Genomic DNA, 27,758 nt, shown 5'->3' on the forward strand with positions numbered 1-27,758 from the left:
TGGAACACACCAGTCAAAGGAAGTTCCCACTGGGGCATATGTAGTCCAAAAACTTCCATAAATTGTTCTGTAATATGACAGTTTCCAATTATGGGTTTTCATAATAAGAGGCTTACTGGCAACCAGTAATGCAAGTTAACTGTGGAAATTTCTATTGCTTTTCTTGGCCCCTGTGCACTTCCTGAACAGTATATGTTTTGTCCCAGGTGTCCCATTCTGGGCTTTGAAAGTGTGTCACAACATGCGTGGGACTGAGACCCCTGGGAGCTGGCACTTAGAGCCCGATCAAAAGGAGCAAAAACTGCAAATGAGGGGCTTAAGGCATCAGCCCCAGCATGTAGATGCTTGGTTGATTGGTTTGTTTCCTGCCTTCATGAGTTAAAGTGTTGATCAGTGAGAGATTAATTTCTTAGACACATGGGAAATAATTTTTATACAGTTCTGAAGAAAACTTCAAACCCTTGGGAAGTATAGGTATGCAAATATCTTGGATAGCCCTTCCAGTACTTTTTGATTAGTTTGCATTGTCAGCCCTCTTTCTTCTTACGGGCACGTGCGGGTACAGGCTTGTTTGGTTTGTGAAATGTTGAATAAATCTTCAAAGAGTATCATTGTTTCCAGGAAATATGTTTTTCATACATGCTTGTATTGTTTTAAAAAAAAGGCAGTAATGGATAATACTTTGGTTTGTGCAAGCCAACGGTGTGGATTTGCTTGGCATTGCAGCTTTCAAATGATACATACTCAGCACAAGTAGATTCTTTCCTGATTACATGCAAACTCGGTATAATTATTGCATCTTTTAAAATATGTATTGATTCATGGTATTGTCTTGGAGTTGCAAACGATCCAAAAGCCTGTCTGCTTCTTTGCATCAGATGCAAACTGGGTATCTTTTTGCAGTAATTTTTGCTGAAAATGCAGGGATTTCAGAGAATCATACCTTTGAAGATGTAACCATAGGTTGCTTTCTTCTAATCCACCCCTCTTGAGTGATTTATTCTAGGGACTGTGCATCATAGGTTTTGTCCTGGCACCCATTTTTGTAGTGTTGCAGTGCCTGTGCACATTACCAGAAAAAAGATGGCTGAGAGACAGTTTTTGAAAAAGAAAAGTTAAACCAAAAAGAAAAGAACACACACACGAGAAAAAAAAAAAACAGTTCCAGTTAGTAGAGAGAGTTTTGCTGCCGGTGTGGATGGGGCATAATTTGATTTAAATGACTTTTGAAAAACAGTTCTCAAAACTGTTCCATGCATTTTCTTCCTGGCTACTGTTGAAAATATGGAGCCGAATATTTTCTGTGATGTTTCAAACCAATATGTTCTGGCAACCTCAGAACTGGGCCCTGTGCATTGCACTCTTGTTTCCAGTTCGCTGTGGCCTGGAGTGCAACACGCAGCTCATGAGATGCACCAAAGTGGGAGGTCTTGTGAGGAGCAGGCAATACAAAGACCCAAGGTACAGGGAACATTTTGCTGGGGTCCAGCAGGGAGGCTGCCAGTTTTAAGGGCCTCTTTTATGAAAAGAATTTGCTGGTAGGAGATGAAGAAGCTGTTTGTGCTTCTTTGAATTTTGTCAGTATGCGGGGGAGGTTTATTCCTGGGTGTTGTTAAAGGCTGGGTGCTGAAGTGAGTCTTTTGTGCTTCTCTGGGGTCAGACTTTTCTCACTTGAGAGAAGGGCTATGGCTAAGGATTCATCAGTGCTTTAAGTGTGACATCTTCCTGTATGGAACAGCATGTGGGCTGGGAAGCTGGGAGATGAAGTGTTTGCTGTATCACCTCTGCTCCAGGGACTTTTGTGCCTTGGGAAATGTGTGTGGGTGCAGTATAGGGAGGTATTCTGAAAATAGAGGCACAGTTTTTTTAGCACCAAATCAAATCCTGGGGGTGGCAGTAGGAGTGGAAAGTGTGGAACAAGTTTCTTGATCTGGCTATAGCAACACACAGCTCTTTGGTAGTGACTCCCAGCAGAGTGTTCCCTGCAAGGGAATCCAGGACATTGTCCTGCCCCACATCACTGTTACCCTCAGCAGTGGTTGATCCAATACATGTGGGGTACTTGTGCTGAGCAGGGACAGCTACTTCTGACATCTTTGTCCTGCTTCTCAGCAGTTGTTAGAGAGTACAAAAGGCAGGAGAGTAGAGATGGAGTTGTTTATCCTGTTAGGAGAGCCAGATGAAATGGAGCTGAGGAAACACAGTCCTGATCCCAGGGCTGTGTATCCTACAGGCAGTGGTGCAAGAGCCAGACTTGGGAGAGATGGGTCCAGGGAGAACACAGAGAGGTGGCAGGAAGGGAGTAAAGGCAGGAGTTGACTTGAGGAGAGACAGGGGCAGAGGCAACTGTCTCCTGGTCAGTGATAATGAGGTGTAGATAAACATGTTTGGAAGCAGACTGTAGGTGTGGGATGAGGGCCAGGGAATGGGAATGGGGAGCTTTCAGAGGCAAATGACAGGTCAGAGACCAGATAGGGAGTGGAAATACATGGTGAGGAGACAGTTCTTGTTTTGGCTTTAGGATTCAGAAAGGTCAGTCTTGAGAATTTTCCTTGTTGATGCTTTTCCACTTGTTTTGCTGGTTATTTGTGCAAGATGGTAGGAGAAGGACTTCAGATGGACTTGGAGGGAACACACTGTAACCTAGATTGCTTTGGTACAGCCTGAAACACAGAGAGATGAGTGAACAGCTCAGGAATGAAGTTTATTGGTAGAAGCAGAAGGAAGTAGTGAGTTGAGGTGGCTGTTTCAAAATACGGGGTTTTTTTCTACAGTTAGTTCTGTTTCTTATACTACTGCCTGACAAGCCTGGGTGTAGGGCTGTCTGCTCAGGTTGGACTGACATGGATGTTCAGTCTGATTATTTATGCAGTAAAAACTCACTTTGCAGGTTAGTCCGAGCAGAGGAGTTGCAGGATTCTGGGAAGGGCAGCCAAGATGGCTTTGGGGTCTCAACAGGTTTGATGGCCCTACTGAAGGTCTGTTGTGATATTTTGTTTTCAAAATACAAGCCTTAGATTTCATGTGTTTCTTTCCCACTTCTTACCTGCTGCAGTGGGTACAAGTCAGAGCAGATTCTGAAAAATCACTGTTTCCAAGAAGCCTTTGTGTACTCAGATCATTTATGTCTGAATCCACAAGCAGGATGGTATTGTATTGACTGCTGTGACAAAACTGTGTGTGACATCTGGGAACAACAGAGTCCATTGGGGAGGAACAAGTAGTCTTTTCCTAATCAAGAGGGAGAGATTTTAATATGGATGTTTGTATGATTATTGCATCCAATGTGATGTCTGAAATGTAAACTATAATGTGCTGTTAATATAAAATAGCTATCCTGGGGGCTGTTAGCAAGTGTTTCCAGTGATTTAGAATTAAAAGGTTGTAATGAAAAAAAAAATGCAATCCCAAACCACAACAAACCTCCTTAGTATAACATTATTGTTATTTTAAATGTAATGCCATAACTGCTCCTACTGCCACTAGTCCCTTTTACTGAGTTGTTGTCTTCCCAGTACTGCTTGGTGCATGTGGGATTAGGAAAAGAAGGAGGGGTGCTTGGGACAGGTGTTTGTTTTCTTGTAAGTGCCATCCTTTCTTTATCCAAGAAGGAGCTAGAGTGAGCCAGCCTTTGTTTGATTACTCTTTTCAGAAAAGCAAAGCTCTTCCTCACAATATTTATGGTAGCTTGGCTCTAGTATGTATGTATGAGCTGTGACAGCATCCTCGTGTTAGCCAGGCTCTGTTCCTACTCCCTCGTGAGGGAGCATTAGGGAACCAGCTTGTAAATGAAGCCTGTTTAATGTGGCAAAAGCTGGGAGATGAATAGATGCAGGTGTTCACAGCCCTGGTATGAAATGTGGTGTTTGTGTTAGTGTTGTGGTAGCAACGGTCCTTTTAACGAGGGGATGGTAATTTGGTCCAAAGCCCCTGTGTTCAGCTGTCCTCCTTTTGAAATAACTGCTTTTAACCTGGTTCTGAGACTTGTTGCTTAACTAAGGCAGAGAGGACCAGCAGCTCTGACCTAAACTTTGTTTCCCTACCCAATATTGAAAGTTTGACTAAAGCAGAACTTGTGTTTGATCAAAGTATTTTTCAGAAGAAAAGCATCTTACCTTGGTTTGCAAACCTCAGAAGGTAGGCTTGGGCTAACACCTTTTTTCCTTCTAGCTGTTCTTCTGTTCTCTCCTCCCTGTTTAATGCGAGTTCTTTGTGTGCTGTGAACCTTCTTCAGCTCCCACTTGCTGGTGAATCGACTGCACCTTTCTGTACAAGCATGAGGAGCCTCTGTGCATCATCAGCCCCAGGGAAGAGTTGCCGTTAATGGCTTGTCACTTCTAAAACCTTTGGGCAAGTTACACATTCTGGGTTTGAGTACTCTTTAGAAGACACTTTCCAGGGTTTTGACTGACTTATGTAGAAATATAATCTCCATTCTGCCTCAGTAACCTTGTGGAAATACCTTTTCTAATACCAGCTTTTGGAGTGAGATGAAGAATTCAATTTTTATTGAATCTGTGTCCAAACTGGCTGTAGTGAAGATAATTCAGCTTCCTTCCTTACCTGCCAGATGCTTTCAGTGAAGGAGGTCTCTTTGCACAGGGTTCCATTGGAAGCAGTGACCCTAGGTGGAAAGTTTTTAGCAGTTTTTAGCCATGCAAGGTGCATTCATCCAGCTGTGTCTAGTCCAGCAGACATCCAGCAGTCATGTCACTTTGTCAGATCTATGAGGATTCACAGATTGCTTGTCAGGATCAGAGATGAATAGGGAAGAAAAGCAAACCTATTAGTGTTAGGCTTAAACACTTCAGGGGCTTGGTACATCTATTTGAAAGAGCCTGGGGTTAATAGCTCAAAGATTATTGGAAATCACTGCTCACATTCAGCTGTTTCAGTTTACAGGCACTGCGGAGGCAGCAGCAAAAACTGATCTGAGAAATACCTGATCTGAGAGTAACCAGGCCTGGGCTTTGTGTGGAGGTTTTAGTCAAAAGTCTGTGAAAAGCTGGGGTTTAACAGAACAGATAAGAGATTGGTTCTGGCAGAGGATACCATTTCTTCTGTAGCACAGGAGGTAACCCCTATGCTTTCAGATGCACAGATTCCCAGCTCATTTTTCTGTTGGAATTAATTCCTCCTGAGTAAGGACAATTGGTCATTCAATTGCTACTTCAAGACTGGGCTGGATGCTCCATTGTTCACATTGTACAGATCCATGCCAGGATGGTTTTGCCCACTAGCTGGTTTTTATTGTACTTATGGTTGAAATGGGATTTTCATTCAAATATCTTATGTTCTGTCAGTTATGACTTCAGAAACTAAACCAGTCAACAGTGGGGAAGAAGTTTGATGCTTGTCAGTGGGAGATGTCTGTTCTACGCTGGAAGAACATTTACTCAGACACTGTCTTCAGGATCAGGCATTCAAACAAACAATTGACTTTCATAAATTAAAGAGCATGTAAAACTAGCAACCATAAGGCTGACATTTTACTTCCCAGATGAGGAAGTTTAGGTCCTTTAAGGGCCTTTACTGATGTTTGTGTGTCAGTGGGGTCATACATGTAATGCATGTGTAACAAGGGGGAATCCCATTTTTCTAGGTCCCTGCAGGGTCAGCTGCATTGCCAGGGAATGGGACTCTGTACTGCACATATGACTACATGTGTGTAGATGTGCTGAGCAAATTGTGCATTTGCTTTACTCTGTGATCAGAACTGACCTGTTCTAGCTGTGTCCTTTATGCCATGGGTAAGCTGCAATAATGTTAGCAGAAAACAGGAGAGTGCAGTATCATCAGATTCTTGAATCTGAGATGCCACTTGTAAGAAATGCTTAATATGTCATGGTTGGATTTTCTGCTGCTCCTAGACAGAAGGATCCTGCTCTTTGGAATCTGTGTGATGAGCTCATACTGGCCAGCAACTCTGATCCTCTTAAATGGAGTAATTGTATCCACTGAGCTCCTGATTTTGTAAAATCTTATGCAGCTTTCCAGTCTTGTGATATACAGCTTCCCTAAATTTTTGGTGTGATATGAGAAATTTTGGGTGAAATTCCCTGCTCTGTTATGTATGAGGTCAGCTTAAATGATCTGTCTTGGCCATAGAAAGAAAACAAATCCTATTGCCCAGGCTTGCCAGCATCTGGACATTTTGCTGATCTACTCTGTGTGGAGGTTATGATTTTGTGGACTCTGGAAAACTTTACTGAAAAATCCTTTTGAAAATCCATAAGGGAAATGTGTGACTGGGGATTTAGGTAGTTATAGCTGGAGTATTGTGCTGCTAGTGGCAGCAGTGCGTGTCCTCTAGCTTGGGGGAAGCACAGGAATTTTAGCATAGAGCATTTAAAATGAAATCTGTATCTGCTGCCTTCTTTAATAACCACATAAACTTTTCAAGCATAACCCTTCCAGTGCCACATCTTTAGAGAAGTGTTTCCTGTCATAAGATAGATTTGATGTTATTTGCTGCTTTATGTATAGAAAGCATACTATTTTAGCATCCAAACCACATCTCACACTCTTCAAGAAAGACTGGGAGAGAAAAAAATGCAGGCAAAACTTGAAGGGGTTGAAGGAAATAAACTCCTGCTGTAGTTGCACACTTGCACACATCTGGTGCAATTGAAATTTAAGAGCTGAATATATCCACATCTGACCATAGTAGGGTCCAAACATTACTGTTGACACTGGTTTTCTTTTTGGATAGGTACACTGGCAGAGTCACTAGCGTGTGGAGCCTTGTCAGCTCCCTAATCTAATAGTCTGTTCTTGCCCAGACCATTGTGTGTCAGTATTTTATGTACCAGATGTAGCCAGGTTTAATAATCAACCATTTTTCCACCTTCTGCCAAACTTTTTCCCTTTTTTGTCACAATTTAATGTTTGAGTCAAAATCTGCTATGGTAACAAATTATATACATGTTAAAAAATGAAAATAAAGATAGAAAGAAGAGTCACAAAAGGTAACAAGAGTTCAAACAATGTCATTTGAGTTTATTTTTAAAGACTTGAATTCAGCCCCATTTTAAAATTGATTTTATTTCTGTTATGTATTGTGAAAAGCTTACAAAGAAATGGATACTGCTTGAAAGCATGACTGTAGCTCTTTGTATGTAAAGCTGTGAAAGTATTCCCTGTGCAGGTTTGATTTTGATTTATTTGCTTTTTAGTCACTAAACAATAATTTGTGGAGCTTTTTTGACTTATTCAGGTAGCTCAACCTGCCTCAACCTGTTGAGGTTATTTATGTTTATTTCTAGCTACCAGATAGATCATATAAAGTATATTACCAAAACGTTGTTTCTCTTGCTTGATTGCATTTTTTAAAGGGCCCTTCACTTGCCTTGCTGGTGGCATGAGTTGCTGCTGTCATGTGCTGAGCTATGATGCTGAGGATTGGGGACCTTGGAGGAGCATCTCTGGGGAATTACCAGCACTAGCCGGAGGGGAGCTCAGTCACCAGGAGGGCATTGCATGGAGTCACCCAGTATCTTTGTGATTTTAATGTTTAGTAGGTTATTTCTTATTCTGCACTGATTTCCATCTCACTCTGAAGTACCATAGCTTGAGTGAAAAATAAATATTTTGGAAAATGTAACCTGGATCTAGGTTCTCCAGCTGTGTAGGTGTTTGCAACTCACTGTTGGGTGCATGAAGGATGCTGGTAAAGGCTTTTGTGTCCAAGGTATCAACCACTTTGGTCATTATATCCTGAGCTGGAGCAGTTTCTGCCCCTGTCACATGCAATGAGAGATGCCATCCAGGCCTAGTGATTGCTTCACTGGGAGCTGGGCTCTTCTTCAGTGATTAGATTTGGAGATTTGTATAAGTAATGGCAATAACTGAGTGCCCTTAACAATAAAAACACAGCCTAAAATAAATGTCAAGCTTGGTGCCAGAGTCCATTTCTTCCATAGGTCACAGGGCACCACGTTCTTTAATCTCTGCTTTGTCAACCTGTTCCTAATTGTGTGGAGGAGCTTTGACATGATCCCAGCACTCACTGGAACTGCTTAAGTTTTGGGACATCCCAGGATGATTAGTGTATCTTGGTGAACAATGGTCTAAGCAACCTATTAAATTGTAGTGTATTCTCCTCCCTGCCTGTGTTTACTCCTAACTTCTGCAGAGCTGATTAGAGGCTTGGCAGGAACTGTATGGTTATGCTCTAGATACACTTTGGATACATTATTGTCACAGTTGAGGTATTGCAAAAGCTATGCTGTGCCAGTCTTTATCCTACTGAGGTACCTCTTTTGATTGTGCAATATCTGTGGCTAATTACACGGCAATTGCAGTGTGCCACCAGCCACCCACAATTCATTGTCAGCTCCTTGGGGATGCAAACGAAAAAGGAAAGATAATGTTTTCTTTCTTCAGTCCAGTAATTTAGCTTGCCTCTGTTTTTTTAATCCCCTGCTCCTTCAGGTAATAAAGGCAGATGGCAGTGACAAAGAAACAGAAGTCACACATGAATCAGATGTCCCTGAGGATATGTTGGGGACTTGCATTCCACAAGAGACAGCGAAAGGCGATGCTCAAAGTCCGGATGTCATTATAGAAGCTCAATTTGATGATAATGATACAGAGCATGGACAAGACCACTTGCAGGACACGTTGACTGATGACATTAACAAACTTTCCCTGGATACCGGTGAAAAGGGTGAGTGGATCTGATTGCTGATTTCAGGCCTTTATTTGAGCAAAGCATTGAAGTGGTGCTTGGTTGCCTCACTTTTCTGTGAGATATAAAATACAGGCATAAAAACTTAATGCTTTATCACTTCTATCCCTTTCTGCTAAACTGTCTTCATGGTTTTGAATGGATATTAATGGCTGGGGTTTATGTAGTTTTGATTGGTGCAAAGTAAATCTGCGAAACAGAAGTCCCACCTTCAGATTTGCAGCTCTCAGGGCTGTTTGGGGACTGCTGGTTGCTGTTTAATTCAAGATGCTGCTGTAGCGGTTTCCTTGCAGCTTCGCTGGCCAATCTATGTGTCTCAGTTTGGGGATAAGAATATATTTCCTTGGGGGCAGTTAAGTTTTTTCCTGTTTTCAAACAGTTGAGTTATAAGCAACTTGAAGATTTGGTCTGTTTAAAAAGAAAATTGCACTAAAACCTAAAACCAATTATGCGATCTGTTTTGAAGGCAAACCTTTTTTATTCTGAATCTGAATTCCATCCAAGCCATCAAGTGTTGCTTAGGGCAAAATAAAATAGGCTCCCCTGTCCCAAAACTAATGCTTATGCAGCTCTTTGCATGTCCTTTCTAGTATTAAATCCTTTTCTGAAGAGCTGTGTGTTGAAAGGATTCTGACAATTGGCACATTTTACATGTGCCCTCAGCTGCTCAAGAAAGGTTTGCTGGGACAGATATTCTGGTGTGTTCCTGTTGCTTGCCCCTGTTGTCCAGAAAAGGCAGCAGTAACTCAGGACCTAAGTAGTTGTTGGACTCTGATAAGGTGGTTATAAAGTAGTCCTGTTTAATACCTCATATTTTCCTGAGATATTTGAAGATGCACAGACCCTTGCCTATACTGTTGTTAGACTTCCATTTTTCACACCCATCTGTTAATAAAACAGGAGATAATATTTGAATGGAAATATTGTAGTTTTAATGACAAAGCATTGGTTTCACCTCATAACTGGAGCTGCCACCTTACCTGTTTGTGATGCTGTTTCCTTCTGGATATCTCCACTGCTGAGTTCCTGCCAAGGCATGTGAACTAGCTCATATCTTGTTTCATTCCTTTCCAGGATACAGCTTGATTTGGGAGTTAGTCATCTTGTCTGTTGATGTTTTAGACAGGTGGTTTTTAACCCCAGCTGTTTTGCAGTCTGTTGCAGCTGCACAGCACTGGGCCACTTTGACTCAACAATTCTCCTGAGTCACTTGTTGTGTCTGTTGCATCTTTGTTGCTTCTGATAGCAATGCTAAATAAAACATTGTAGAAGTACATTCTAGTTTGATACCAGCATCTAAAATAAATACAGGCTTGAGCCAGTATTTTACTTTAGTTGTGTGATTGTGCTTTAGTTTAAAGAGTTGATGAGAGATTTTTTTTTTGGTGCATCATAGTTTCTCAAGATGCTCTGGAGTGACCTATGTTGGAAGTTATCAAGTAATCTCTCAAAATCTGTGCCATCCGAGTGGGTTTTTCCATTTGATTCTGTCTTTGGAGAATATTTCTAGGACAACTGTGAGATCAGCTTATTGTCTGCACAGTTGAAATCCAGGTTTTCCACTGAAGTTGCCTATGCCAACTGTTTTCTTTTGTTTTCAGGGCCTTTCCATGTTCATCCTTAACAAGCCTTATGGCTGGTGTGGATGTGCCAGTTAGATTTCTGCTGAGGTTGTGTTTTGCTATCATCTCCTTTAATATTTGCTTCAGCTTCTTTGGCCATATAACCCATATGGAGTTTTCTCTACTTTCTTCTTTCTCTGCTTTTTAATGCCCTCCCTTTTTTATACATACAAAGTTTACGATGCTGATTTTTCTGAAGGTGTTTTTGAGTACTTGATGATTGCTTTGGCTTGTTTCCTGTCCTCCATACAATTTCTCATATCATCACTTATCCAGATTCTCAGTCTTGCCTGGAAAGCAGCTATAGTTATTCTAGCATCACTGATAACTATCGTGAAAAAAAAACAAACCCAGCCAAATTCAGCCTTCACAGGTGTGGTTCAAAATGTTTTTTTAAAAGCACCAAACATACACTTTTTCAAGGCAGAACTGGATCTCAAGAGGGTAAAATCAGACTTCCTAAGGCCATCCACTGTGCTGGCATTGGAGGCAGAGCGCATTGGAGGGTTGGGCTGTGGAGTGGAGATGCCCTTCCCTGGGTAACATGGCCTCTCCTGGGAGAGCTACTTGGCTTCTGCTGCAGCTGAACTTCCTGCATTTGAACCTTTTCTTTCATATTACATCCCTTCTGCTGGAAACAGCTACTGCAGTAAAACAGAGAGGTGGATGGAAGTTGGGATTCACAGGGGGATTTCTTCCTGACCCACCATACCCAGTGCTTTTCTTGCTTTTTCTGAGAGCATTGCTTTGCAGGGTTTATCACACAGTCCCATTGCATGGCCTTAGGCACAGAAGGGAGCAGGAGGAATTTTCTGTGGCCAGCACAAGTCTGAAATGAACACTTGTGATGGGCTTTCTTCCTTTTTTGGAAGGGTTTTTTGAAGGTTTCAAGCTGGCCAAAGATTCTATCAAAGATACTATATTAATGAAACAAAATCAAGAAACAGTCTGTCATGTTCTCATGTGCACTTAGTGTATGTATTTGCATGCATGCGTGTGTTTATGTGTATATTTAGAAAAAGATTCATATATATGACCTACCCAAAGTTCAAACTAAATAAAAAGCCCACGAGATTTCCAGAGGTGAAAAATATCCATAACTACTGTATGGATATCAATAATAGAATGGAATTGATAATGGAATCAAAAGTACATTGTACTTATTCTGGGCAAAAACCCCACAGCCAGGTTGAGACTGTGCTCAAATCTTTGTTCACGAACACAAGCCCTGCAGTTTGCTGCTCTCAATTGCAAGATGCCTTTTGTCCTTTGTGATGTAGGAGTAGGATTGCACAATATCTCTGCTGGCTCATTTGTTCTGATGCCCGTGGTCAAAATGAACCATGAAGAATAAAAGTAGACGTGTCATTCGAATAAGAGCACTCTGGGACTGCAGACTGTTTTGATGTCTTTCTACCTTGGCCTGTGTCCCATCCCTTCTCATGGCTCTGTTCCTCTTCAGAGCACAGTCACCCTCTCCATCTCTAGTTACACACTGGGGCAAAGAATTTTGGGGTTGGCCCTTGCTGTCAGAAGCTCTGAAGCGTGAAACACTGTGTACACTGATTATGGCCTAGATTTGAGGGACTGAATTTCCCTGAAGTCATTGTACCTTGGATTTCCTATGCCTCTGTGGGGATTAGGGCAAACTAGTAAAAATTGTTGTTATGCACATGTCTGCAGCCTTAGACTCAGATGGATCTGTCTTCACTAAGTGCTGCTGTTATGAGAGCTGTGCTTCCTGCCTTTCTATTCCTGAGTGCCCAGAAGGGATGGGATAAGCAAGAGGGAAGTCCATGGAAATGAAGAGACCATTGCATTCAGCCTAATTCTCAACCCATGTACTTTCTTGTGCTCATAAAAGTGGAGCAGTCTTGCTTTGCTCAAGGATATTTAAATAGAAATTCGTCACTCTGACAGAAGATGTCCTGGTCAAACGAGTTTGCTCTGCTTATCTGGACTTTCCTTCCAAAGAAGTGGGGTTAAAGATCATCTTTGAAAAGTCTTTAGTTGAGGACAGCTATTCTCCTCTCCAGGACCTGGTTCTGCACAAAGACCAGTATTGTTCTGTTTCACAGTTAAATTGTCTAAATGTTGAGCTTTGGTAGTTGGTCTTTTCTGCCTTTTTTTTCCTTAGAAAGACAGTAAGAATGAGCATTCTGAATAAAGTTTCTCAGCTTCCTTAGTAGTGTCCTTCTAACCCTCTCTGGGATTTCTGTGCCCTACTGAAATGCAGGCAGAGAACAAGGTAATAGCATCCTGGCAGTAGTCTCTGAACCACCAGTGTGTACACAGAAAAAATTAAATCCCTTTAGTGCTTGGTACTGACACACAAATTCTCTGTATTGTACCCTGAGATGTCAGCTTACTCTGTGTCACTACTGTCCACTGAACTCATTCACCAGCAAAATGACCTTTGCCAGGTCTGTGATTCTTAATCCTCATTCACATTGACTACTGCAACAGAGGTCATGTAACTTTTATCTTATCACTTACTACTAACCTAGAATACATTGCTTCTGTGACTTTTCACTGCAGTAGGAGGATTTTATTTATATTTTATTTCAATATGTAATAAAAATTGGAAACTCTCTGTATCTCTCAACCTGGGAAAAGTGCAAAATGTTCTGTACAGAATGATTTATGATACTGTATCCCTACACTACTTTGTCACTTGAGTTTCCTACAAATGTCTCTTGTTAAATATTGGAATCAGATTTCTCTGATAAAGAAACATCAGCAATTGAACAGTAGCAGCTACTTGTACTCATGAGAATGGCAGCTGTTCTCATAAAAGTGCCTCAGCCCTTCTTTAGCAAAATGATATTCAAATAAAAGTTTGTAAAACAGTGTCACCATGCCAAAAGCTTCCTTGTCAAACTCGTTTGCTTGGCTTTTTTCAACTCTTCTCATGGGAGCTCTTACTACACCAGATACACAAAATATCCTGCTTCCCACGGGGTGGGAAGTCATCAGGCTGGTGCACTGGCTGCCCTGACAGCAATCAGAACTGTGTTTGTTCAGGATTTCCACTTACACCTACACTACTGCAAATCAGAGCTTGGATGTGTGAGTGTCTGAAGCTTGCTCACTGCCTTGACGTAATGAAGTTTGAACAGAAATATCTCATTTACAGGCAGAGCAGACTCACATGAACTGAGTAACTGATGGATAATGGGTAAGGTCAACAGAATTTGGAAACTGCTGCAGACTTTGTTCATGTCTCCTTGTCTGTTCAGCATTCACCAGGTGGAGAGTGGTCAATCTCTTGATAAGTCAAATGTGACTGTTGGTCTCTGGTAGTCCTGATGAGGTCAGAAATGATAACCTGAAATTGCTTGGTGTCCACACTGCTGCTGACTGGAGGCTGTGTTTTGAGTATTTCAGGATTGCTTGGCTTAACTGAAATGGTGGTGTTTGGTAAGTTCACCATATGGTTGTGTAATAAATGGCATCAAGCCTTTGTTTTCTTCAGATGATGTTCTAGAGTCAGTGCTTAAAAGGGTTTTTGGATCTTTCTAGCAAAATAGAAAAATGTAATTATAATGCAGAGTTTAGTATCTGTTTTGCTCTTCTACACTTCTCGTGCACTTCCATGTCCCCTTGTGCTTTTGTGTCCTCTCTCTTTTAAGCTTGACAAAGTGCCTGCTTGCCTTTTGTGCCTTCCTCTGGCACCTGGGGTCCTGCAGTCACCACTGTCTTGTATTGGCCCAGGCAGAGTTCAGAGTTACTGTTCTTCCTCTCCTTGGCCAGGTCTGGTGGGGAAAGGATGGTGACAAAAATCTGGATTACATGCTGAACCTCTGCTCTGCTCAGGCTCACCCTTCTTTCAATTCAGCAGCAATGAAGTCTGGCATATTTGGAGTCCACCACCATCACTGGCCCCTGGAAGGGACAAGTGTTCTCCTCCCTCCTCTTCAGATGCTCCCGTTCACTCTGAGTGCTTTTAAGGAGCTTCACTGTTTTTTCCTAGCCTGCAGCTTTGTGGAGATGGATCATCTCCACTGCATAGCTCTTAAAATTTCTAGGCCACAGCAGAGTGAAAGCTCACCAGGAAATCTTCTCAGTTACATGGCTTTTAATAGAAATCCTTGAGGTGGAACTGTCAAAAATCGGATCGGTTTCACTCCGCTGAAGCCTGGAAAGCCAGCAGAGAAGCTGGAGCAGTTTCAGCTACTCAAGACAGCTCTGTATTAGTTTATCCTTTAGTTCATGTTTGTGGGTCTCTGGATCTAGTTCTTCTGGTTGTTGCTATAACTTTTCTTAAATGACAGCATACATTTCTAGCAGAATAAACAGTATAGCAACTGAAGAAGTGTTGTACTGGTATTGAACAAATTGGGCTTTATGGTTGCATTGATTAAATGCTACTGCCTGAAAAAGCTCCAGTTATTCTTCTGTTGAAGAGCTGAAGCCTGCAGTGGAAGTTAATGTTGGGAAAGTTCCTTACCCTGTTATTCCCTAGTCAGTTTTCTTGACCCCCAAATGACTTCTTAAGTACTGGAAAAAATAAATTACTTAGGCAATTAGGTAACAGGAATTAGATTAAGTTCAGCATATTACCATATGTTCCTGAGTTCACCTATGTTTCTCCTTTGAGTTTCAAGTTTAGGTCAAGTAAATGAGAGGGCATGATACTGAGAGTGAATGGTGGGTGTGGAGATAAACAGAGTATGGTCATTGTTAGCAGCAAGATTTCCAGGATGAAGCAGATTAGGTTCATTCAGCTAACATATTTTCCATGGAATATTAATATTGGACACACAGACTTTAGGAACAAATGGACATGAAGGAAGGAAGAACATTAAGTAAATAGGCAAAATACTCAATGGAATTCTTTTTGTAACATTTTAATTTTGCTTGTCATTAATGTAATAGAACTGTATTTCTGTGGACTGCAGCACCACCTGATTTTTTTGTAGGGTTAGAGTTAATTCTGTTGCAATAAGGCTTCCCACCCTGATGCTGTGTGACTGCTTCTCAAGGACATGAGAGGGCCAGGAGGTTTGTGTGGCCATGCTGTGGTTGTAGTAATGTTCAGTGGCTACGGAGACAGCTACCATCTGATCTGCTCGGCTAGGTGGCAGCTTCCCAAAATTATGTTGATCTTTGCTGTGATCAGGCTTGGAGGGTTCTAAGGAAAAGTGGCACTCTTGTCTCATCATTCTGCTATCTCCTCCATCCCTCCTTGTGGAGGTGGCTAAATATAAGTAAATAATTACATGCTTGGCTGCCTTGTGTGTCTGAGGGAGCCAGCTGCACTCATCTCTTCACATTGCCTTTGCTCTGTTGCTGCAGATGCTTGTCTGTGCTCTACACATCTGTTACTAAACCTTTCCTCTCCCTCTCTGAGGGTCTCCTCCTGCCTCTGCATCTTCAAAAATCTTGATGCTAATCATCTGAGTCTCCCAGTCCTCTCTTCAGTGTGCCCTTGGGCAGGCAGGTGTGAGTGTGCTCAGGTGTTAAGGCACGAACAGCTGTGGCAGGGTGAGTTTGTTTAAATGAGTATTCAAAAATAAACATCTCTGAGGAGGTTAGTTCTGTTCATTAGACACACAGCTCTGTGATGAGACAACTCAGGAGTGCTGCATGGTTTGGAGCTGCTTTGCTTCTTAATGCAGAGCCCACTTCCATTGCACATGGGAGCTCTTAGGCTGATTTTGGACAGGCTGCATGTGTTAAATTCCAAGGCTGTTGGCTTAACAGTCTTGTTGCAGTGAAATACCTGTGTTTCCTTCATCACAGGTGGAAAGCTCTGTGTGTGGGTGTATAAATACAAAGTACTGATTTTTTCATGTTAACTTCCTAGGTGACCCTACTTACAGGGTGTTTAAAATAGATTCCAGTTTTGGATAGTGCCTGGTACCAAGTGAAACAGCACTTTCCTTCTTCCCTACCTTTTGGTAGGTTTGTGTTCTGAAGAAAAAAGCTGTTTTGTGCCAAAAAACCATCACTTGCAGAATATGAAAAGTCCTTGTACTTTCTTCTAAACAGCAACATTTCCTTCTTGTTATCCCTAAAAATTAAAATTGTAGCAGACTAGCATAGCCCAGAGCAGATCTCTGGGTATGCATGTATCGCTTTTGGGTTGAAGGGAGTTTCATTTCCTAATGTCTGTTGTGTGCTGATACAGACAGAATTGCAAAAACACATCCTTTGTGCGTGTGACACACAGTCCTGGAGATACTTATAATAAATTGGTCTGTTTCACACCACCTAGGTATTTGGTACTAAAACAGAATATACTGAAAACTGCTCCTTGAAGCAGACATCAGAGAACCTAAATGTTGTTGCTTCATTAGTAAGTAGTTGGCTTTGCCACTGAAGGGTTTACAGCTGTGCTGGTGTCTGAGCACTGAGCTGAAGAACAGTATTTTCTGATGGGATTTTTAAATACTCCTATGTAGAGTAACCCAGCTTCTCAAGTAAATTTTTTTCCTAGCTGAAGTAGCAAACATTGTACTATTTTCTTAAAAAAATTGTCTTTTTCCATTCAGGGAGAGAGATTTTTTTTTTTCAGTGAGTTGTGTTTGAGATCTGAAACTATGATATATTTTCATTTGCAAGTGGATATTGCATCTTTAATTGTATTCTTTTTGGACAGAATTGCAAATTTCCACAGTGACCAATGCAAACCTAATGAAAATAATTTTGGATCTGTCATAAGTAATCAGAATTCTAGTATGATGATTTTTGGTCCACTTCAGCCACCTTTTAATGTGATGGTAATTGAATTGTAAAAGGAAATTTGGGGGGCTTTAAAAAGTAATGTTTGACCTAGGAATGCCTGTCAGGCAAATCTAAGTGTGTATTGAAGCTGCCTAAACTGATCCCTTACAGAGGGAGGCAAATCCAAGTGTCCTGGATCTATTCATTGGTAATAACATAACTAATTTGCCTTGCTTTTTGTGTCTAGTGCCTAATTTTTTTAAAGTAAGACTATTACAGTTTTGGTTTGTCAGATAATCGCTGAAAGGAAAACACTGAGATTATAATGCAGTTTCACTGGATCCTGGTTGCTGAAGTGTGTTTTCACTGTAAGATAAGCTTATGAAGTACTGCCCAAGCTAACATAGTAAATCTTTCTCAGAAAACATGTCTTTGCCTAGGGTGGAAATATTGAATGGTCATTGGATAACCACTGCAGTAAAGGGGTCAGAATAATTCATTTTTACTTTGGCATTATGCAAGGAGTTTCTTCCCACCTTCCCTGCACAAAATCCTGCTCCTCTCACAACTTAACTCTCATTTAGGATTGCCTCCATGCCTCTGCCCTGTTGTGAGAGATGTTTGTATCTCCCAGCTGAGATCTTCTAGAGCACCAGTCTCCAGTGGGGCCCTGTTGCTGCCCCTCTTTGCTCAGCTCCATGGAGGGGACGAGGATGTGTAATGAAGGAGAGGGACTGTCAGAGATGTATTCAGGGCACTCGAGTATCATACTTTCATGGCAGATTATTGCTGCTGTGACTGAGGTTTCTGTGCAGTCATTTAACAATTGAACCAGGTGGACATTGGATCTGGGTAGTTGACCCTTCTGAGCTGAAGGTTTGGTCACAGAATTCCTCATGGGTGGTGCTTTGCTGCTGTAGACTCCTGAGCCCTGATGTAGCCCTGGTACCAACAGAATTTTGATTTCAAAAGGAGCTGCTACAAGCTATAGGGAATTCTATATCTCTTAGCTGCAGGATTACAGAGTTCTTTGTCTTTTCTTCCCTGTCCTTAGTTTCAGGAGCATTCACCCTTAGTAAATGTGTGTGATGGCATTTAAGAAATGGAAGTCAGTTAAAAAAATGGGTAAGAAGAAGTGGCTGGGATTAGCTTCCTTTTTTCTTTCTGTTGATGGAGTAGTTGTAGATCCCAGACTTTGCCTGCTGGAGTCTTTCATAATCCCAGGATTTTTTGGGAGGGATGGTGAAATTGGAAGACACTCTCCAGCGAACCAAAGGTCCCCAGCTGATGGTGGCCATGAAGGAAAAGGCAAGTTCTGTCATCTGTCATGGTGGGAATTTGGGTGCTTTCTGATATCTGTACTGGGCTCACGTGGGGCTCGTCTTCAGCAGGAAGAGGGGCAGTGGCCCAGCCCTGAATGTTCTTCATCTCAGGCCAGGGAAGGCCTGGCCACCCATTTACTGTTCTCCCTGTGACAGCTGCATCCTGGTGCTCCTGTGCTTTTGCATGTGTGTATGTGTTACTTCCCCAGGACATCCCTGCTGGCTTCTTTTTGACTGAGAAAACTGCCTCAGTGAAAATTTCCAAGTGACTTTTCGGTGCAATGGGTGTTGGAAGGATAAGTGGAAAAAAGGCAGTGCTCACAAGGACGTGTTCCTCACGTGACTCCGGGTGCTTTTTTCATTCTTGCCTGCTGAACCTTGAGTCACTGCTGCTGTTCTGCTACGCTGGGAGAGCAGTGAATGCAGCTCTTGCTTTTTTCCTAAACATGTTTAGTTCTGGTTTCTCTTCCCACCAGAATGTGCTGTTCCTTGGGGAATTCACTCAAATAAAGCCCTGGGCTTGTGGCAGGTGTGCCTGGAGGCATGGCCTTTGGAAGGCTCCCAACTTCCCCTTGTCCTCTGCCCCGTCCAGTTTTCCTTTGTTCCAGATCATCTTGTTCTTTGCCCAGGCTGTCTTTATGATTGACACATCATAAACTGTTAACTGATCACTTGAAAATTTATAAGAAAACAAAATGGCTCCTGGCTTTCATCCTTTGCTAAATGATTGCCTGGTATGACCTTTAGCTGGCAGAAACCTTAGAGGACATAAGCAAATGAGGTAACCTTGGTATCCCCCACTTTTTAACTGCTTACAATTATGCAAGTAGTTTTTTCCCTACCTTGTTTGTCACCATGAAACTCTGGGTGGTTTTATCCTGTAGTAATGCTGGTTTTGGCAAGTCTGAGTTCATTTCAGTAGATGAAAATCAGAAATGGTTTTGCTGCTTCAATTATCAGGGCTTTTTAAAGCATAGTAGAATTTTATTTAAACCCCTGAATACCTGTTCATTCTCTTCTCAGCATTTCTAGCAAGTCAATGAAGATAAAATAAAAGTCACTTAGAAAAAGATCTCTGGGGAGAGGAAGGGCATATCAGAAGGCAAAGCTGAGGATAATTAGCAGCATATGAGAACCAGAGTTTGTCATTAGAGCAAAGCTGTCATTGTCAAGCTACTGCTGGGGTAACATTGCCTGGAGGCAGTGCAGGCCCTCCATGGGGACACAGCCATCTGTGGACATGCCCTGGTGATGGTGGGGCACAGCCAAACCCTTGGGGAAGGAAGCTGCTGTCCCACTGCCCCCCTTCCTGAGTGCCACCCGTTGAGCTCCGCTGCCCCTCCGTCCATCCTGCCAGCAGCAGCCTCGTCCTGGGCTCTGCGGGACACACAGGAATCACTGGGGACCAGGGTCTGCGTGCCACCACTGAGCTTCTGGAGCCTTTCTCACATGGGTGACTGCTGCTGGCCTGCTGGAGCACAGACCTCAGCAAAACGTTGCTTTATCTCGTGTCTTCTAAGGGAAACAGTGACAGCTACGTCCCTTGAAACTTGCAGTCGGTGCCCCGGTCTCTCCTTAGGAAAGCAAGATTTCTTTTGAACACTCTAGGTCTGATTTTAGCATATGTGCTCAAGATGGATGTGTTTACCATACATATGGCAAAAGTCAGCCATCTCCCATGAGCCCTCCAGACAAGTGCACATGGATGCTTCCATCCCAAAGAATCTGGCAGAGCAGTAACCACAGGTTCTCAGCAGGGATGCAGCTCAAGAACAGCCCAGTCCCAGCCTTCTCCATGGCAAGGATAACTTTGGATGTTTGTAAACATTAAATGCCAGCCATCTGTAGCAGATGCTCCCAAACTCACATACCTGAATATTTGACAATTTCAAACTAGAAATCAATAGACACTTGATTTTAAAATTATCAGTATCTGGTCCAGAGATCTCAGAGGAGGGAAACTCTTGATCATGTATAGTGGTTACTTCTATAAGATTTTTCATAAGCCTGGTCCACAGCTAAAGAGGGTCAGCTTAGTATATATGATTTCAGTTTCAAAGAGAAACACACATTTTATAACCCTGCATAATGTTTTTAAAGGACATTAAATATTAAATGAATGTATATGGAAAAGGACTGCTTATGTAACAATAATGACCTCAACTAAGAAATGGCACAAAATTCTTAGCTCTTAGTACTTAATAAACATAATTTGTTTTCTACTACTTTGTCTGTTATGACTGATATAGTCCTACTTACAAAGTTGGGACTTATTTTGATTTTTGTTGTTTTTCTGCACATCTGCATGGTAAGCGAGCATGTATCTGCTGTCTGTTGTAGTCCAGAGAAATAATAATTACTTCATGCTTGGCAATTCTAACACCTGAGAGATCTTTTTCCTTTCAAATACGTCTACTACGTGCATATTGTATTGTACTTTAGAGCAAAGGCCTGAGACAAATTTATCATGGAAGTGTGCTACAGTAACTGTTCTGTGTGTTTGATGCAGGGAAGGCTGCTGGGGTCACTGGTGTGCACAGAACAAAGCAAGATGATGGACCCAAGGTCAATGATCCCAGGCTCCTCCCAGATGAATTTCTTCAAAGGACAGCCAAGGTAAATCCATGCAGAGTGACAAGTGAGCACGTGTGTGCTCCCAAAGGCTGCAGGAGACCAGCCCTGGCCTCCCTGTAGCCTCTGTCTGTTGGTCTTTGAGTCTCATTCTCCATTTCAGAGCAAGAAATTGTCCGATCTGATAAAAACCAAGTGACTTGTTATTTTTACCAATTATCCTAGGTTAAATTCCCTTTGTTTGTCATGCAAAATTACTTAGCAAGATTCAGGAAAAAGATTGGATACTAATATGACTGTTAGGATATCCAAAGTTGTCAGAATTAATTCTTACAGACTTTGGAAAGGCTGCTAGTACTGTTGATTCAAGATTTGAGTCAATCTCTGAATGTTAAGAGACCAGAAAAGGGCTGCTGGGTCAGATTGGGTCAGGTCTCTTCCACATCTTGTGCTTTCCCTTGCAACCTCTGATTCTGGTCCTGTTGTTGGCTGGGCTGCTCTGGTCTCATCCAGTGTGGCAATTCCAGCACTCAGAATTGAGCAGAGGTGCAGCTCCTGAAACCTTCTGGAAGAACTCTTCTGTATAAGCTTAGGAAATCAGCTATAATGTTTCTGTTATCCAGTGATTTATTATGGTCTACGAAAATACAGCCTGGATGAACACCTCTCTGGAACAATTATTTAGTGATATTGTAATTTATTATTCTTTTCAAAGCCATCTTGTATAAAGGTAAAATAACCCCTAACTTCAGAAAGCACAGAGAGAAAGAGAGAACTGCCAAATTCCCAACAGCACATCCTTTCCTGTGGTTAGCATTGGATCTGCCAGCGGCACCGTTTTTGGACTGGCCTGTTCTGTGCTGACTGTTGAAATCACAGGCCGAGAATACAAATGAAAGATTTTACAGGAGTTGCTTGTATTTTGTGGCTAATTCCTTGCATTTGGAAGCATCTGCTTCTTGTCTGGTTTTGTTCTGTAATCAAGAAAATTGCTGTAGAGAGCTAGCACTTGGAAAGCACTTAGCTCTTCTATAGCCATGAGCAAGATGGCAAGGAAAATACACTGTAAATAGGTACTCAGTTAAAAAATGCACATACACATATACACACAGAGGGAAAACAACATACAGACCTTGTGACTTTTCCAGATACTCTGCTGAGCCTTTGTGTATCCTTATTCTGCTAAATTAAGCAAGTCCTCTGAAGGTATTAATTGTAGAAACTGTTGCCTCTCCCAGGTGGTCTATATTTTGGAAAAGAAGCATTCTCGAGCAGCTACAGGGTTCATCAAACTTCTGGCTGACAGGAACAGTGAGCTCTTCAAGAGGTGTGCCATGTTCTCACCTGTGGACCACAGGGTGCCCAGGGTCTATGTGCCCTTGGCTGATTGCCCTCCAGACTTTGTGACCAAGCCTGAGACCTATGCACAGATGCTCTTCATCTGTCGCATCGTGGACTGGAAAGAAGACAGCAACTTCGCATCAGGGTACGTGGCTGCCGTTGGGAGTAGAGATGACTGAGATTTCTAGTTGGAATTCTTGTTTTCACTTAGTTTGTTACAAACAGTAGAGACAGAAATCTGTTAACAAGCTGCTTGTCTTGTGTCTTTCTGGTGGATAAATTACACTGGGAGGAAGGACAGCTCATAGCTACTTAATCTCATGAATGTTTTATTTTCTTCGAGTGCTTGCTTCAGTGCTGGTGCATCACAGCATCGATGAGTGCATGGTCTAGGGGGAACACACGAGCTCAGCCTGACCAGCACAGGCACCATGGGGTGCTGGCAGCCTTCCTGTGTTTCCTCCCTATGTGGAACAGTAGTACACAGTGTGCAGACATTTCCCTTCTGCCAAGGGAAGATCAGTGACTCTGAGGCTCATCTTCAGTTTTTATGCCTTTGCTGGTAAGAATTAGAAAGAAGACACAGATTTTTGTGGTTTTAAAGTTGTATTGGTTCAAGGAGGAATAGTAGAAATCAAGAGAAGATTAATTCCCTCCTGAAGCATGTGAGAAGGGTGTTACAGTGTGTGTTTCATCAGGCACTGTAAAGTCATCACTGTCCAGAGTTCAAATTGTTGGCAGTGCTGTGAAGAAGGAAATTTTAAGCCAGCACTACACAAGTGGCCTATGCTGAGCTGGATCCAGATTGCAAGTTCATTTTGCCTCTCCAAGAAGAAGACAGCGGTTTTCAGCATTTTCACTTTTTTCTTTGGAACCACTGTAGGGTGCCCAACTCCCACCTGGAGTGGCCATGCTGTTTCTACTGAATGGATTTCAATAAGAAATGGAGGATGTTGGTCAATCTACTCAGTTATCTTGGGAATACTTAGTAGTCTGATTTAGTTGGTAATCCATAGTAGGTGACTCTGTGGCCATACTGTGGTCAGATTTTACAGGTGCATGTGGATGTAATCTGGAGCATGTGCAGTAGTGGGAGTTGTTAATGAAGTCCAGCTTTTCTCCTTTCCTTGCAAAGCAGTTCTGATGGGGTAGCACAGCTGATGTACAGTATCAGCACTTTGGGCGTCCTCATCTCAAACTGCTGGTAAAGCTTAAAACTTAGAGAAAACTTTTGTAAGAGTAAGTGTTTTAGAACAGATCTATCAGCCCTAGAACTAGAAGCAAACTAAGCTGAAGTCCCCATTTCACAGAGTTTATCAGTTGTAGCTGTTTTGTGTACCCAGTAATAGCAAGTTTCATGTGTGCTCCTTGAGAGCCACATGAGCCATGAAGTCACTGTGTTTCCTAGATTAAGTGCTGTGCATGAACTGCAGTGGCCTCCCTTTGAGCCCCACTTAACTTGGGTCTGGCTGTGCTGTGAACTTCACTAAGAATAAGTTTCTTACTGGCAGAGATTTGCTTTGTCTTCTTTGACTCCAACTGAGAAAAGACTGGAGGGTGATTGTACTGCTTGGCTTCTTGTCATGAACACCCCCCCTTTCAGCAGAAACAGGAATTTAGGAGGATGGGCTAATACCTTTTTTGTTGGCTAATGTGTGTGTCTTTAGTCTGTACTTCTTACAATATTGGATATTCTCATCTGTCTGGTTTGATCGTTTCCAAGATGTAAAGGGTGTTGTCAGGAAAGAAAACGTCCATGATTGTGTTCAGACATAGTCGTTTCCTCTGGGAGTTGGTTGCACTTCAGTAAGTGCCTTGTGGAGATAGGAGCATAAAACCTTGGTGACCCCTTTTGTTTTTAACCATAAATAATGCTTGTTTAAACACTGAAAGACAAGGAAACCTCTTGAAGGTCTCAAAAGATTGTTTGCTTTTTGACCCATTTATAAGTTCATTTATAAGCCCTGTTGCCTTGTTTATAACGAGTTGTGTTGCTGGTCATGGCTCCCCTGAGGGAGAGAAGAGCAGGTGATCTGCAGCTCTTTACATACTTTGTTTTGTGAACTTTTCAGTGCACCCTTTAGTTCTGCCCACAAAGTTCCTAATAGGCCTTTGGCACCTCCACCATGGTTGTGAAGGTGTCTGGACAAAGAGCCTGTTGGTCATCATCCTGCACTGTCTGCTGGAATATGACAAGGGAAACTCCCTCCAGAGTTGGCAGTCGTGTCCCCTGGATGCCTTGGATGTTTCTAGGTACTCTCCATCCTGCAGCTGAACTCTCCCAGTCTGGTCATGCACCTTCCTCCACTTTCCTTTTCCCTTGGGAAGTTCAGTGCCAGGATTCCAAGCACAGTTAATGGCACAGATTGGTCTTCACAGTGACTGTGAAATGCCCCTGCCAAGAGTTTGATGCTGGCACTGGCCACCCAGGGTGGTCACCTGCACAGGGGCACCTGAGAGTCCCCTGAGGTCCCCTTGGGGAGGGGGGTGCGTTTCTGTGTCATGATTGCCACCTGGTGGTCACCAGCATGACACTGTCCCCTCCAAAGGCCACCCTGTCACCCCGACTGTGCTGGGAAGGAGTCAGGAGGAACTCATGACTCCAGGTCATGTTGGCTGTGCCCTGAGTTGAGCTGCTGTGCTCCCTCCTGCATGTGAAGTGATTTTACCTTGGCAGTGAAATGCTGTATAACTGTCCCTGCTTCAGGTAACAGATAAAGCAAATTAGGCCCAAATAATTTTCCTTTTCCAGATAAACATTGCATGTGCTGCCATGTACCATTATTCTCTGGGGACATTTTTTAGGGTTGGAGTCCAGGGTTGTTTGGAATATTAGTCCAGACGTCTCTGCACTTTTGCAGATGGTTAAGGTGGAATTTTTTTGTCCCCACATGTGATGATGGATGAGACTTTAAAAAAAACAACTAGTAGAAAAGCATGGAATCACTGACTCCCTCTGTGTCACATCGGGCTTGTGGCCATTCTAGCTCAGGGTCTTAGATACCGGTCTGTCAAGGTGACATGATTTGTTCCAGCTTTTGCAATAAAATGAAATGTTGCAGGGTGTTATTTCACTTGCTGCTGTTTCCAAAGCCATTTAAATGGCTCGAGTTCTTTTCATCTCTGGCATTTTATTCAGTTGTTTTTTTGTTTTTAATTCAAAAGTGTATTTTGTGTGAGGGGGAATAACCAGATACCTTGGGTAGTTGACTGTAAGGCTCAAGGGAAGGTCCAGTCCTTTCAACAGAGCAGTGTAGCTCTGTTGAAAAAACACCTTCTTGCAGATGGGAGTGTCCCTAATATGAGGCTTTGTTCCCTTGGCACAACTCATCACTGTGTGGGACGGCCCCATCCCTGCTCCTGTGCTCCATGGGACGTGCCTGGCAGCTGAAGGAAGCAGCTCCATGATGTGGAGCAGGGCTGGACTGTGCTCCAAGCACTGGGGTTCCATGGCACAGCTCTCTGTCCCTCTGATGTCAGCCTTGCAGCCCTCTCACCATCTCCACTGGCCCCTGTGGCCTTCCTCAAGCCTGCGCAGCTCTGTCTGTGAGCCCTGGGCACTGGGGGCACTCAGTTCTTCTTTGCTGTTGCCTCTCCTGTCCAAGCCTTCTTAAGGACTGGTGGCTTGTGTGTGGGATATGTTCTCCTGCTGCTGAAAGAAACCCTCCATGTAGGATGGCTGTGGACAAATCTGCTCCAGGAGAAACTGAGCGAGGGTGTTAAGTTCCCAATGGAAGTTATTCACTCCAATGTGGGAGCCTGCCTGGCTTTTCAAAGGAAACAAGCCCTATGTAATCCTACTTTGTCTTTTTGGGGAGTTCTTATCATGTAACCTTTGAACACGCTGGCCAGCTTCAGCTCAGCTGTAGAAGAGTGGAGAGAGCTCAGATGTTCCTAGAGATGAGTGGCAGAATAGGTGTGATGAGTGTCACCATGAGAGGGAAGATGGCAGCTTGAGGGTGGCTCTGCCCCAGGTGCACATCCATGACAGGTTAGACTCTGGTGAGTGGGCACCTTGGAGCAGTTCATTGATCTTGCAGCTATGGCTGATTTGGAGAAATATCCTGTTCTGCCCCAACCATGGCATGTTCCAGTCAGTGCGCACTACCACCGTGTCTGACATCAATCCAGGGGTATTCAGAGAATTCATGGTAATGCTCCACCATCAGCGTCACAGAAAAAAAATGTTTACGTCTGTAACCATTGTAACTTTTTTTTACCTTTTGACATTTGAAAAAATAAAAGAGATGCACGCAAGCCCAGGGTGTCACAGACACCGTGACTCCCTGGGAGTGCACGTCTGAGTGCTGCTGGGCCCGGTGCCCTTGGTTGTTTATAAGCCTCTTGAACTATTCTTGCTACCCTTGGTGGCCGTGGAGCCCCAGGAATGATTTTGCAGCCTGGCTGTTACTCTGGGGCCATTGGTGATCCTATATGCATTACCTTTGATCACATGCTGTCCTGTCAGATTTTGCTCTGATGCAAGTCATCACGCCTGCATGACTGTAATATGGCCCCAATTAAAGTCAGTTACACACTTTATTTCAAGGTACTTGGGAAATGTTCCCTGGAACACTGTAAATCAAATGTTAATTACTATTAAAAAAATATTAGTCCTATATCAAACCTCTGGGTAAACCCCTTATGGTTCGTAATCTAATTTCAGTAAACGGATCAAGGGGAGCATGGGTTTCAAGACCGAGCTGGAAAGCACTCTGGCATTCAGAGGTGCTTGCCATGGCTTGTCCTGCAGATGTCCAGCCGCCCTCCCAGTGCACTTCCCAGATCTGCCCTGCCAGGAGAAGGGGCACCTAAGACTCAAGTTCTTGACATTTCTGCTGGGTAGGGCAATGTGTCCTCTCTCTTCCTGTTTTGTTTTTCCATCCTTAGCGGTGCTGGCGGGCCTGTGGACCCACAAGCTCGTCCTTGCTCAGTCCCAACTCTGCACCAGACATTGGAAATGGTGATTTCTCTGTTTTATTGTTACTGCTGAGAGAGAGGGAGATAAAACTAATGCCTCGTTTATTTACATTAAAATAAGGATTAGACTGGGACCCAGCTGCAGGAACAGAGAACTCAGCCACAATGCCAAATGTGCACGTATTTCTGCCATACAGTTTGTACATAAAATTGAAACAATAAAGGGAAATATCTTTTATCCTTGTTTTCATTTTTATTTTAAAGCTAGACGATGTGAACTCTACAATTTGACACACCATGAAGTGAGCAATCCTTTCCAGCATATTACACAATGTGACAGGTTTGTTACACAGCCCTTCCCGTTGTGAAGAAAGAGCTTTGCTCCCATAAAGAAGATGGGCTTGCTTGTGCTGACAGTTTGGGGTTTGTTCTATGGGTTTATGGCACATTTGAAGCCTTGAGACCGTCTTGCTTGTCCAAATAACAAGTGCACTGTTTTGGCCCCAATTTAGGAAAGTAATTAGTGTCCGTTCTCACTCATTGGAATTAAAGCAGAAGGATCAATATAATGATTGTGTATTTTATGCAGTGGAAAAACACTTAATAGAGTGACTGTTTTTGTGC

The 27,758-nt window shown here is 42.8% G+C and overlaps 1 protein-coding gene across 2 annotated transcripts in view; it reads left to right on the plus strand.

The window, feature by feature from the left end:
• Positions 1–27,758, plus strand: part of DIS3L2 (DIS3 like 3'-5' exoribonuclease 2) — a 180,868-nt gene that overhangs the window by 48,445 nt on the left and 104,665 nt on the right. For both annotated transcript variants that reach the window (XM_033069041.1, XM_033069042.1), the window contains exons 7-9: positions 8,434–8,668; positions 20,812–20,918; positions 22,112–22,359. In XM_033069041.1, the coding sequence (XP_032924932.1) occupies positions 8,434–8,668; positions 20,812–20,918; positions 22,112–22,359 (590 nt within the window). The remainder of the gene's footprint in view (positions 1–8,433; positions 8,669–20,811; positions 20,919–22,111; positions 22,360–27,758) is intronic.

This window comes from Catharus ustulatus, chromosome 10, assembly GCF_009819885.2.
Source record: "Catharus ustulatus isolate bCatUst1 chromosome 10, bCatUst1.pri.v2, whole genome shotgun sequence".
Classification (NCBI taxonomy): domain Eukaryota; kingdom Metazoa; phylum Chordata; class Aves; order Passeriformes; family Turdidae; genus Catharus; species Catharus ustulatus.